The sequence below is a fragment of the Protomyctophum parallelum genome, assembly GCF_964188405.1.
Source record: "Protomyctophum parallelum genome assembly, chromosome: 16".
Classification (NCBI taxonomy): Eukaryota; Metazoa; Chordata; class Actinopteri; order Myctophiformes; family Myctophidae; genus Protomyctophum; species Protomyctophum parallelum.
In genome coordinates, this window is record NC_139711.1 from 31628989 (window position 1) to 31642822 (window position 13834).

Genomic DNA, 13834 nt, shown 5'->3' on the forward strand with positions numbered 1-13834 from the left:
CTCCCAGCTCTCTCTATGCCCCCCTCCCTCCCAGCACTCTCTGCCCCCTCCCTCCCAGCACTCTCTGCTCCCTCCCAGCTCTCTCTATGCCCCCCTCCCTCCCAGCACTCTCTGCCCCCTCCCTCCCAGCTCTCTCTATGCCCCCCTCCCTCCCAGCACTCTCTGCCCCCTCCCTCCCAGCTCTCTCTATGCCCCCCTCCCTCCCAGCACTCTCTGCCCCCTCCCTCCCAGCTCTCTCTATGCCCCCCTCCCTCCCAGCACTCTCTGCCCCCTCCCTCCCAGCACTCTCTGCCCCCTCCCTCCCAGCTCTCTCTATGCCCCCTCCCTCCCAGCTCTCTCTATGCCCCCCCTCCCTCCCAGCTCTCTCTATGCCCCCTCCCTCCCAGCTCTCTCTATGCCCCCCCTCCCTCCCAGCACTCTCTGCCCTCTCCCTCCCAGCACTCTCTGCCCCCTCCCTCTATGCCCCCCTCCCTCCCAGCACTCTCTGCCCCCTCCCTCTATGCCCCCCTCCCTCCCAGCACTCTCTGCCCCCTCCCTCCCAGCACTCTCTGCCCCCTCCCTCCCAGCTCTCTCTATGCCCCTCCCTCCCAGCTCTCTCTATGCCCCCTGCATGCTACATGTGCTCTCAGGGTCTCTTGGTATTCTTTCCTATCTTTTCTCCTAGTTGCTAGATGAGGAGGTAATCTTTTCTCCTAGTTGCTGGATGAGGAGGTAATCTTGTCTCCTAGTTGCTGGATGAGGAGGTAATCTTGTCTCCTAGTTGCTGGATGAGGAGGGCCAGCTCTCCAGTGGCCTGGGACTTCTCCTCCAGGAGCTCATAGCGGAGGCTTGAAATGTCCTGCTTGATCTCCTTTAGCTCACCTGTGATGTGCACGCACACACGCACACGCACACACGCACACACACACACACACACACACACACACACACACACACACACACACACACACACACACACACACACACACACACACACACACACACACACACACACACACACACACACACACACACACACACACACACACACACACACACACGTTTGTGCATATATATATACAGATATATACACCATCTAAAAAAACCTTGTAAGTGTCCACACACACACACACACACACACACACACACACGGCTAACATAAACATCGACGGAAAGGATATTTGTACCTTCATTAACTTCGTCGTTGTCTCTGTCCATCTGGGCCTTTAGCACATATCGCTTAATGAGACGCTTCATGATCTTCTGCAAGAGAGGAGAGCAGAGGAGGAGAGGAGGAGAGCAGAGGAGAGGAGGAGAGCAGAGGGGAGAAGAGGAGGGGAGTAGAGGAGAGGAGAGCAGAGGGGAGCAGAGGAGAGGAGGAGAGCAGAGGGGAGAAGAGGAGGAGAGCAGAGGAAAGGAGGAGGAGAGCAGAGGAGAGGAGGAGGAGAGCAGAGGAGAGGAGGAGAGCAGAGGAGAGGAGGAGAGCAGAGGAGAGGAGGAGAGCAGAGGAGAGGAGGAGAGCAGAGGAAAGGAGGAGAGCAGAGCAGAGGAGGAGAGCAGAGGAGAGGAGGAGGAGAGCAGAGGAGAGGAGGAGAGCAGAGGAAAGGAGGAGGAGAGCAGAGGAGAAGAGCAGAGGAGAGGAGGAGGAGAGCAGAGGAAAGGAGGAGGAGAGCAGAGGAGAAGAGCAGAGGAGAGGAGGAGGAGAGCAGAGGAAAGGAGGAGGAGAGCAGAGGAGAAGAGCAGAGGAGAGGAGGAGGAGAGCAGAGGAAAGGAGGAGGAGAGCAGAGGAGAAGAGCAGAGGAGAGGAGGAGGAGAGCAGAGGAGAGGAGGAGAGCAGAGGAGAGGAGGAGAGCAGAGGAAAGGAGGAGGAGAGCAGAGGAGAAGAGCAGAGGAGAGGAAAGGAGGAGGAGAGCAGAGGAGAGGAGGAGAGCAGAGGAGAGGAGGAGAGCAGAGGAGAGGAAAGGAGGAGGAGAGCAGAGGAGAGGAGGAGAGCAGAGGAGAGGAAAGGAGGAGGAGAGCAGAGGAGAGGAAAGGAGGAGGAGAGCAGAGGAGGGGAGGAGAGCAGAGGAGGGGAGGAGAGCAGAGGAGGGGAGGAGAGCAGAGGAGAGGAAAGGAGGAGGAGAGCAGAGGAGAGGAGGAGAAGATTCAAGGTTCAAGTTTATTTAGTGTCCCCGAAGGGCAAATTGGGTTGCAGCATAGACAGTACATTAAACAATGAATGAAACAGTACAAACAAACAAACAGTTCACATAGCGGTACAAGTACAAAGTTGCACACAACCATTAAAGTGCTATGCGATAGGTCATAAAAGTGCATGTGCATAGACATAGGCACGAGATAATACAGTAAAAAGTTAAAGTGCTCATCATAAGGTTATATCCTAGATCTACCCACAGCAGCATTCAGTGTGCGAATAGAGACCGGGACAAAGGAATGTTTGTGCCTGTTTTTTGTGGCACAGGGGGCTCGCAAGCGAAGGCCGGATGGGAGAAGGATGTACTCTCCGTATAGTGGGTGAGCAGCATCAGATCGGATACACAGGGCTTTGTTAAGTACCTGTTTCTTAAAGATCTGGTCAAGGCCGTTCATTTGTGAGACAAAGATTTTAGAGGCCACTTTTACAATTTTCCCTAGGGAATGTTTGTCTCTGATGCAGAGATTACCATACCAACAGATAATGGAGAAAGAAATGACGGACTCGATGTAGGCACTGTAAAACAGTTTCATCAGAGTCTTGTCGACATTGAACTTAGCCAATTTCCTTAGGCAGTACAGGCGTTGTTGACCTTTTTTATGCATCACATCAGTATTTACGTCGAATTTCAGTTTGTCATCAATAGTTGTGCCTAGATACTTGTAGCTGGGTACAATATCTACAGTCTGTCCGTTGACAACACTCTTCTGGGGGGATTGTGGGGAACGTCTAAAATCTATGCTCTTTTGTTTTTGAAACATTAAGCTGCAAGAAGGCGTTGTCACACCAGGATAGAAAGTCGTCTACCACTTGCCCGTGACAGTTCTCATCATTGTCAAGCAGGCTGACGATGACCGAGTCGTCAGCGTATTTAATGATGAATCTATTTTGGAAATGGCTAACACAATCGTTGGTATAAAGAATGTAAAGAAAGGCAGATAAAACACAATCCTGGGGCGAGCCAGTAGAAGATGTCAGGAAGCTAGACAATATTTCATTAACCCTTACACGTTGAGATCTGTTGGTTAAGAAGTCAAGAATCCAGCCCACCAGACAAGGATCTACACCAAAGGAGTTAACCAGTTTATCAACCAAGACATGGGGCTGTATGGTATTAAATGCTGAGGAAAAATCAATAAAGAGCAGCCTAGCATGGGTTTTACTACCTTCAAGGTGTTTGTGCAGGAGATTAAGTAAGGTGGCAAGTGCATCTTGAACACCCCTTCCAGCCCTATACGCAGACTGGAGGGGCCCAGTAAGCGCTCAGTTTTTGCCACGAGCTCGGACTTGATTAGTTTTTCAAAATGTTTCATGATCAGGGAAGTTAGAGCAACAGGCCTGAAATCATTGAGCGTTTGGGGCTTATTGCTCTTGGCCACCGGAACTATAGTGGACTGTTTCCAGAGGGATGGCACCTTCTGCTGGAAAAGAGATAGATTAAATATATAATAAAAGATAGGGCCTAGTTGTTCAGCGCAAATCTTTATCAGGTGACACCCAATATTGTCTGGGCCGGGACTTTTTCCAGGCTTACAGCCTTTAAAGGACTTGATGACACTCTGTTCATCAAAAAAGGGTTTTAAAGGGGGGGCTGACTGCAGACTGTTCCTTAACACGCAGTGGTTATTGCTGAAGTCATGGACATCGAGCATAGGAGAGGAAAGGAGGAGGAGAGCAGGAGAGGAGGAGGAGAGCAGAGGAGATGAGAGGAGGAGAGCAGAGGAGAGGAGAGGAGGCGAGCAGAGGAGAGGAGAGGAGGCGAGCAGAGGAGAGGAGGAGAGCAGAGGAGAGGAGGAGAGCAGAGGAGAGGAGGAGAGCAGAGGAGAGGAGGAGAGCAGAGGAGAGGAAAGGAGGAGGAGAGCAGGAGAGGAGGAGGAGAGCAGAGGAGAGGAGGAGAGCAGATGAGAGGAGGAGAGCAGAGGAGAGGAGGAGAGCAGAGGAGAGGAGGAGAGCAGAGGAGAGGAGGAGAGCAGAGGAGAGCAGAGGAGAGGAGGAGAGCAGAGGAGAGGAAAGGAGGAGGAGAGCAGGAGAGGAGGAGGAGGAGAGCAGAGGAGAGGAGAGGAGAGGAGAGGAGGAGGCGAGCAGAGGAGAGGAGAGCAGAGGAGAGGAGGAGGCGAGCAGAGGAGGAGAGGAGAGCAGAGGAAATGAGGAAAAGAGCAGAGGAGAGGAGAGGAGGAGGAGAGCAGAGGAGGAGAGCAGAGGAGAGTGATGGGAAAACATGAGAAAAGGAGCAATGGTGAGGAGAATAGGAGAGGCTACTGTCTGTTTGACAAATGAGACGGGTCATTATATGACCATCTTCAGATTTGCTTTCATACCATTCTCTCTCCAGTCGCGCGCGCACACACACACACACACACACACACACACACACACATACACCCCCGACCGTTTGGTCTAACACCATGAACCGCGAGTCATGCCGGTGGTGTGTGTGTGATTGCGGAGTATCGATTGGCGGCCAATGGGGATGGTCCCGTCGCTCTCTTTAAGGGTCTCTCAGTCATTCCCGCCCTGTATACAGTATAGGCGCACACACACTGCGCTCGTTCGATACTTCTGACAGCACACGTGTCCAATCAACAGGTCAGATGAGAGAGAGAGATTGAGAGAGAGAGAGAGAGAGAGAGAGAGGGAGAGACAGTGCGTGTGTGCGTGTGTGTGTAGATTCAGATACAACACGTGTGCCATAATAAGCTCCCGGGCAGATGCCTCATAGTGAGAGAGGCACAGTACTTCTCCCACCGGGGCAAAGGTGAAGACGTGGGCGAGCGAGCCCCCCCCTCCCTCCATCCGCCTCCTTCCATTAGTGAGCTCGTCTGTCTTTTAGAATTCACTCATGGAGCTCATTAGAAACACTTTCTGTACAGGCTGTCTGTAACCTGCCTCCCCCCCGCTCTCTCTTTCTCTCTCTCACCTTCTGCCCTCTCCTGCTTCTTACTTCCCCCCTGTCCGTTATTGCGATCCCCCACCTCTCCACGTTCTCGTCTTATCTCCCTCCCTGTCTTCCATTTCTTCACCCCAATGTTCCGCCACTCATCAATCTCTCTCTGTCTCTCGCTCAGCCCAGTATCATTTGCCTCTCTCTCCTGCACATCCACCCATTTGATTCTGGTCTTTGTGTGCCTATTCTGTGCTTTGACCACCAGTCAGTCACCCCATCTTTCTTCGTCTCTCTTTGTCAGCCTTGGTCTCTCCCTCACTCTCTGCAGACGGGGTGACAGGGCAGCCTAGCTCTTTCCAGCTCACCCTTCTCTTTTACCTGATAGCGTGTGGGGTGTTTGATGGGTTTTCTGGGTGAAAACTCCTCCCCCGGTCGAGGGTGTGACTTGAAGTGTTCACCCTGTAACAATAGGAAGCAAAATGCAGTTATTAATATTAACCACTTAAACCCTATGTACTTCATTGACTGGGGTCCCGCAGGGTCTGTAATTGACCCCTCTCTTTCAATGAAATGTTCAGCCAGTGTCGCTGAATGTTTGCTATGACATGCCCAGAAAAAGTAGGACTGATGTGGCTAATGCAAAGTGTTTAGTTCCGTAATTATCGTTATTGGGGCTCACACGAAACGATGGAAAAAAACAAAAAAAAAACATCTTTAATATCGCTGTGAAATGTGAAATAGCCTTTTTATTTATTCATTTTTATTTAGTCATTTAATTTGGATATATTTCAGTTCTTCATGGTACATAATACATATCCTAAAGCATGTTATACATGAAGTTGTCAAAGGTCTCTAAATTGTATAAGACGATGTTACTCTTGGGTTCTGGATCAGTGACCTGCTTTTCCTCTGCTGTCTCTGTCTATTTACAGTGAGATGCTGGAAAATCCCATTTGTCGGCATTTTGGCAAAGGCAGAGTCGCCTACGCACATATGGTATACATATCCATATTTATATGTTGCCTACACTCCACACAGACATGCTCAACACACTGTATAAGAATTAACTATACTCCACCAACGCTAATATGTATGAATAACGTTGCTGTCCGGAGGAAACCACGTAACGTTTCTTTTTTTTTCATAAATAAATGCTATTGAACACCCTTTATACACCTCTGTATATTGAACCAATGAAAAGTAGTAAAAATTAATTGGAATATATTCACACGTGTGCGCACACACACACACACACACACACACACACACACACACACACACACACACACACACACACACACACACACACACACACACACACACACACACACACACACACACACACACACACACACACACACACACACACACACACACACACAAAATGTGGCACCAAACTGTGATGATTCGTCAAACCCCTGAAAGGCAGTGACTATCCTCTGCTGACAGAAATAAATGGGAGAAAGGGCCTTTCTGTGTGGAGTTTGCATGTTCTCCCCGTGTCCCCTAGGGTAGGTACCCTCACAAAAACATGCAGTAATCCTGGTCTCTAAACTGCCTCCCCCTGGCCAGCCGGGGCGCCTGATGGAGGGGAAAGGAACTGGTTGGAATAACGTGTTCCTTCCACGCGCTACGTCCAACCAGGGAAACTCCCCCCTGTCAGGTGTAAAGGAGCAACTTGGACACTCAAGCATGAAGGAAGCATGAGTTAAGTCCGTTGCTCTCCCCAGGTTGGCGGAGGGTGTGTAGAGCCCAGGATCACATTAGATGATTGACACAGGGGTGAAAAATGGGTTACAAAATCGTGGGATAAAAAATATATTAAAAAAAAAAGAAATAAATGGGAGAGCGAGAGGGGTGAATGAGAGAAAGATTTACGCTCTTCTACGGTCAGCCTCCACACCTGCTTGGCTCTACGGTCAGCCTCCACACCTGCCTGGCTCTACAGTCAGCCTCCACACCTGCCTGGCTCTATGGTCAGCCCTCACACCTGCCTGGCTCTACGGTCAGCCTCCACACATGCCTGGCTCTATGGTCAGCTCTCACACCTGCCTGGCTGTACGGTCAGCCGGTCAGTGCCAGACATGACTTGTGCACACTGGTGTGAAGCAACTACAGTAAGTACATTTACTGAAGTACTGTACTTAAGTACAGTTTTGAGGTATTTGTACTTGTACTTGAGTATTTCCAACTTCCAATATTTCTCTGCTACATCTCAGAGGCAAATGTTGCACTTTTACTCCACTATATTTATTTGAAAACGTTAGTTACTAGTTACTTTGTAGATTTTGATCATTATTACAAAACCAACCAGTAACCACCTCAGCTCTACAGTATATTAATTTCAGCCATTTGTAAATAGCCGTTCTATAAGCTGAGCCTGTACTGTAGATCTGCCATTTTCAAAGATTTTTATACATTTTAAAACTTGTGAAATGGGACATTCTGCATAATGAGTACTTTCTACTTTTGGTACTTTTTTCCCACCACTGGGTATTTGCCCAGAAACAGTCATGTCCAATGGCCTGGCTAATAGCTTACCCAAAGCACTGAAGCAAACCATTAGAGCGGAGGTCTCAAAGTGACAGGGCACTCTGTGATTGGTTCCGTGTTAAATGGCCTGTGCTATTTTACAAAACAAGAAACCTTGAGACGATGGAGACAAAGTCGTCTGGAGATGGGAGTGGATTGGATGGAGTGTGGTGGATTTTTGCAAAACAAAACAACAAAACACATTTTTGGAACAAAATGCCTCAAATCATGAACGCAGCGTGCAATTTATGTGAAATGTTTCACAGACTTTCCTTTTTTTTATCCAACGATTTTGTAACCCATTTTTTCACCCAGTGACAATTATCTAATCCTGGGCGCTGGCCTGGGCCGTGGCCAGGCACCTTGACCAAGGTGCCGCAGGTTCGACTCCCGATCCCGACAGCCTTTACTGCATGTCACTCCCCCATCACTCTCCCCTATTTCCTGTCAGCCTATTGTCTGTCCCTCCATAAAATAAATATATAAAATAAAGGCGAAAGCCACAAAAAAACATTAAAAAAATCCTGGGTGCTACATTTCCTCTGCCAACCTGGGGGGGGGGCAGCGGACTGACCTCATGCTTCCTTCTATGCATGAGGAGTCCAAGCTGCTTCTTTTCAACTGACAGGGGAGAGTTTCCCCTGCCGGACGTAGCACGTGGAAGGAACACGTTATTCCGACCAGTTCCTTTCCCCTCCATCAGGACTGTTTTTAAATGACATTGAAGAATTTGGCCTCATCGCTAGCCATTACTTGTGGCCTGCTGAAATGCTTCTACCTAATCTACGCTGGTTGTTAGTATACACTGACCATGTGCCTTGAGTTGAGCATCCCCATCTCTACCTCGTTGTCATGGCGACGGCCATTCGCCTTGCAGAGGCGTACCAGGCAGGACTTGATGCGCAGGACCAGGTAGAAGAAGGACTTGGGGCTGGGCACCAAGTTAAAGGGGGCTGGTAGGGTACGGCCCTCATCAAAGTAGGACAGCCACAACTTGGCCCGGGCAAACTTCCATTCCACATCAGCATCTTCCTGCATACACGGGGGGAAAGGAGAGGAGGTCTCTCTGTATTACTAGCACAGGCAAATCTGCTTCGTGGAATATTTCGTTGTGTTCGTTTTAAGAATACTTATTCATGCGTGATGTGGATCTGCTCCCTCTTCCATGCCTGGACTAGCAGTGAGTGTAAGTGTTATTTAGCACCAACATTAGGACAAATCAAAGTTACCTAACGTAGCCGATCTGCATGAAGGAACACGACGCTCGCGTCGGGGCGGGAAAACACAAACATATCATGTGTGAGGCAACCAAATAGTCAGCGGCGCCTCTGCTGTTGATCATAAATGTACAGCAGTGGTTCCCAAAGTGGGGTCCAGGGACCCCCAGGGGTACCTGAGGGAGTTCCAGGGGGTCCCCAGCTAAAAGATAGTTTGGAACCAAATGGACCATTATGGATCTGTAACTCAGAGAGTGTACAAATTTGTACACTCTCAGAGTTAAAATAACATTGATTTTACAATATAAATTGGGGGTCCCAGAGATAGAAATGCCATTAAATGGGGGTCCGTAGACTAATGCATGTCAAACTGGGGGTCCTTGAAATTTGTAGGAGCTGTTGATCATACAGACATACAGTACAGTACCTCTATCTCCTGGTAGGAGCTGTTGATCATGGCGATCAGCATGTTCAGCAGCACCACCACCATGGTGACATTGTAGACCCCGTACAGCACGTAGCCGATGTTCTCGATGAACTTGTGGTCATACTTCAGCACCACCGAGATCACCTCAGACAACCCGAAGATGGACCAGAAAAGGGTCTTGAAACTCTCCTCCACCCTGCGCAGGATCAAGAGAAAGAGAGAGAGAGATGTACAGTAGGTGAATATGCGGAGAGAGAGAGGCCAATACTCAGTGTACCTTACAGTGCCTATATACATAAACACACAGTTTTAAACAAACACCATGCACTGTTTGCAGGCGCACGCACGCGAACGCACACGCACACACACACACACACACACACACACACACACACTCACACGTCCACTAAAGTCCACTGAAACATTCCGATAGCAGGGTTTATGAGGTGGCACTGATTAAATACTTGATGAGTCAATTTAAACACATTATCCTCCCATCATCCATTTCCCTTAGACTATCTCTCTCTCTTTTGAAATGTGCTCCCCCCATATTTAACTCGAATTACTTGCGCAAGCAGAGCGCGCAAGTAATAGTTTGTTTCGCCCGGTCCGTATGCACCGTCCCAGCCAACCCGCCACTTTTGATGCGTATGAAAATAAAACAGAAAATGGTGCCTGATTTGCTGGGACCAGATTACATACATGACCATATTTCTTATGTCATCATTGAGAGCTAGTCATACATATACTATATATATGTAATTTGTAAAATAAAATAGCAAATTGTGCCTGATTTGCTGGGACCAGAGTACATGGTGTGTATATGTATAACTAGCTCTCAATGATGACGTAAGAAATATGTGGATTAAAGGACCCAATGTCAGAGTGTAATTGGTCTTCGATTGTGACGTAATGACGATTAAAGGTAATGTTCCCGTGTATACATGTATGTAACCTGGTCCCAGCAAATCAGGCACAATTTGCTGTTTTATTTGCATACGCATCAAAAGTGGCGGGTTGGCTGGGACTGTTTTTTAACCAAAGTAACCACAGTATACCGCTAATCAACTTACAAATTACATATATATAGTATATGTATGACTAGCTCTCAATGATGACGTAAGAAATATGGTCATGTATGTAATCTGGTCCCAGCAAATCAGGCACAATTTGCTGTTTTATTTGCATACGCATCAAAAGTGGCGAGTTGGCTGGGACGGTTTTTGGCGCAAAGTAACCACAGTATACCGCTAATCAACTTACAAATTATTATACAAGACAGCACCCGGCAGGCCAGCTGGGCACTATATGAACAGATAGCTAGGGTTAGCAGTTAGCACCATAGGACACAATATGAACATAGCTAGGGTTAGCAGTTAGCACCCGGCCATATAATTAGGGCACTATGAACAAACTGTAGCTAGGCTGCTAAAAAGGCGCTGAGCCCCGTCTCACATTCACAGTATTATATATATTAGTCCTTACCCGTTGTGAGATATTTGCCCCCCCCCCCCTTGTGGCCATGAAGGGTACTGCGCCCGGGTGCATTTGTAATTGACTAATAAATTAATTAATAATCATTAATGTGTAAAATCAAAAAAAGGGCTTCGTTACGCCCTCCATATTCATATGGTCAATGCCTGTGTGGGAGTGATTGGTGCAGGCAGTAAGGAGTTACGGCACTGTTTCTGACAGACACACACACACACACACACACACACACACACGGACACACACACACTCAGACATTCGGTTAATTATAGTATGATGATATAGTATATGTATGACTAGCTCTCAATGATGACGTAAGAAATATGGTCATGTATGTAATCTGGTCCCAGCAAATCAGGCACAATTTGCTGTTTTATTTGCATACGCATCAAAAGTGTATGACTAGCTCTCAATGACGTAAGAAAGATGGTCATGTATGTAATCTGGTCCCAGAAAATCAGGCACAATTTGCTGTTTTATTTGCATACGCATCAAAAGTGGCGGGTTGGCTGGGGCGGTTTTGGGCACAAAGTAACCACAGTATACCACTAATCAACTAACAAATTACATATATATAGTATATATACTGGCCGGTTGGCTGGGACGGGTTTTGGCTTTAAACAATTAAATACAAATCCAACTACAGATTACGGAAGTATTTTAGATCATGTATATTATAACAAATGTGAAAGTATTATTACAGAAATTGAAGTTAGAGACACATATTACTCTGATCATGATTTAGTATTAATATCACTATAGTCCAAGATGAAATAAATTTAAAACAATTGGCAATTTACAATAAATAATAAAATAATTATACTGTATACGTGATAACATATTTTAATTCAGTTTATATACCTTTTTTTCATCACATATCAATGATTTATTTTTCTTTGAAAGACTAAAAAGGGATCCAGAATATTTCTAAATTGATAAAACTGTATTTCTTATATAGATAGAAACTTGAACCATACTTAATACTAGGTGTTACATGCATAAAGTAGGTAGGTAGCAAATAGTTACACATAATATTTAGACATTTCAAACGTTCCTTCACAGAGATACTGAGATTTCACAGTTTACAGCGGTCGAAAGTACTTGCACACTCTGCTTGCGCACTAGTTGGCAATTTATGGCCTACTAGTGTGCAACAAGCAAGTATGCACTCGACAGAGTGCAGTTCTAATTACAAATATATTTGGCTTAAAAATTACTTTTGATTACTTAATATGTCAATTTAGTTCTCAAGGTATTCTACTGCAGTCAGAACACAGACTGTGTGGACAGGATATGTGTTGCATCAATCGATAACACAGTTCTTCAACTTAAACCCTGTATTTGCTTGACCAGAGTCGACCAGGGCTCTACTAGGATCCCAGAACAGCAATGCTAGGGTCCATGTGGTTATAAAAGTCTGTGTGGAACTGAGAGAAAACAGTAGGCTCTGTACTTATGGACTTAAGTCAGAATACTGCCCTCAAAACAGGTTAGTTGATTCAAATACATACTAGGCCTTAATATATCAAAACCTATGGTGATCCCACGATTGCATCCAATATGTACATTTTCAACATGAAACTATGTCATTAATACACCTTAGAGCTGAAAAAGCCAACCCCCTTCTGTGTTGCTCTTCGGGGTCATGTGATAAGTGACGTACAACCCTCTAGCCTCATGGACTAGAATGGATAATTTAATCTCCAAGTGAAACAGCACAACTTTGATATGCAATTAAGACTTAATAGAGCATTTTCAGTCATTTGAGTTATATAATCTACAAACCTCTTGAGTGTATCTGCCTGCAGGCTATCGTTTCAATCAGATAACTCGAAATAGATTTTTTATGAAATGCAAAAGCGTGAATATTATATTTGTTGGTGTTAAGGCTCTGCTCAGCACATTAGAAGGAAAGAATTTAAAAGCAGGGAAAAACATGCAACTTTAACCCATTTTGACCTGAGATCAGATTCAAAAAATGTCTTATACATCCTGACAGTTTTCTGAAAAAGCTGTTTCTATGTCAGTCGTTCAAAAATAGCAGACCTACGAGCTCGTAGATCTGCTATTTTTCAATAGCTAAAGCATAACATAATGCCAACACCAAAATGGGTCTCTGCTCAGCACATTAGAAGGAAATAATTTAAAAACAGGGAACTTTAAAACCCTGAACAAGAACGACCTATGGCAAACCCTCACAGATAGATACAAGCTCACATCCCACTCGTCTGCCCCCAAAAGACGCATGGTCACGAATGATGCAAGGACGTTCTATTCTATACAGTAAATATACACAGACATTGGCTGGCACCAGTCAGAGTCACGCAGTGAATTACTGAAAAGGCCTTTTCAGCCGTACTGAACAGGACACACAATCAAAACAACAGAGGAAAGGTTTTATTTTTCTCTTTTGGGCTGACTTGCCATTACAGCCCATCATTCTGATCCTTCCAGGGGTGCCGAATTGTACCATGTAGTTATGGGACATGAAGGGAAAATCAAGTTTACTCTAATACAAGTTACAAAGTAACATACAAAGTTTTGCAAAGTATTATCGTCGTCTGTGGTTTGTGCTGACTCTTTTTTGTTCTGTATCAGGCATGATGATAGGATGTATATACAATTATACATCTGTATACCTTTATACTATACGCCATATAGTCTGAAAACTCACCTCTTCAGACTCCATCTTGGCCCGTAGCACTTGCAGCCTCAACAACATTTTTATTTGTAATTTTAAGCATCTTTACTTATAATTTAGCATTTTATGTAGATGTAGCACATAGCGCTCTATAATGTATACTCATAGCTTCACAGTACAGATAATAATCAACTGTTAGACAGATATTAGGTTCTTAGCTTGCTTATGATTCTTGATGACTCACTCTGTATTAAATTGTCGTAGCAAAGCGTCAAACATCCATGTTTTGCCACCAAACAGGAAGTGCTTTATAACTTGATCTGTGAAGCCCCACGTTACCGTTTCATCTAGATGTACCAAATATGATATGTACATTTATCATGTCCAGACTTTTTATTTTATTTATTGGAGTCATTGATGTGATCTCTAAATTAACCCTTGGTCTGGCTCTGACAGGCAGGTAGTGTGT

General features: G+C 45.9%; 1 protein-coding gene across 1 annotated transcript in view; it reads right to left on the reverse strand.

Annotated features, from left to right (window-relative positions):
- Positions 1 to 724: 724 nt before the first annotated feature.
- trpc7b (transient receptor potential cation channel, subfamily C, member 7b) overlaps positions 725 to 13834 on the reverse strand; it is a gene marked incomplete at both ends in the record, with an annotated part of 104355 nt that continues 91245 nt past the window's right edge. The window contains 5 exons of the mRNA XM_083786307.1: positions 725 to 861; positions 1167 to 1242; positions 5436 to 5516; positions 8400 to 8621; positions 9234 to 9429. Coding sequence (XP_083642433.1) covers positions 725 to 861; positions 1167 to 1242; positions 5436 to 5516; positions 8400 to 8621; positions 9234 to 9429 — 712 coding nt within the window. The remainder of the gene's footprint in view (positions 862 to 1166; positions 1243 to 5435; positions 5517 to 8399; positions 8622 to 9233; positions 9430 to 13834) is intronic.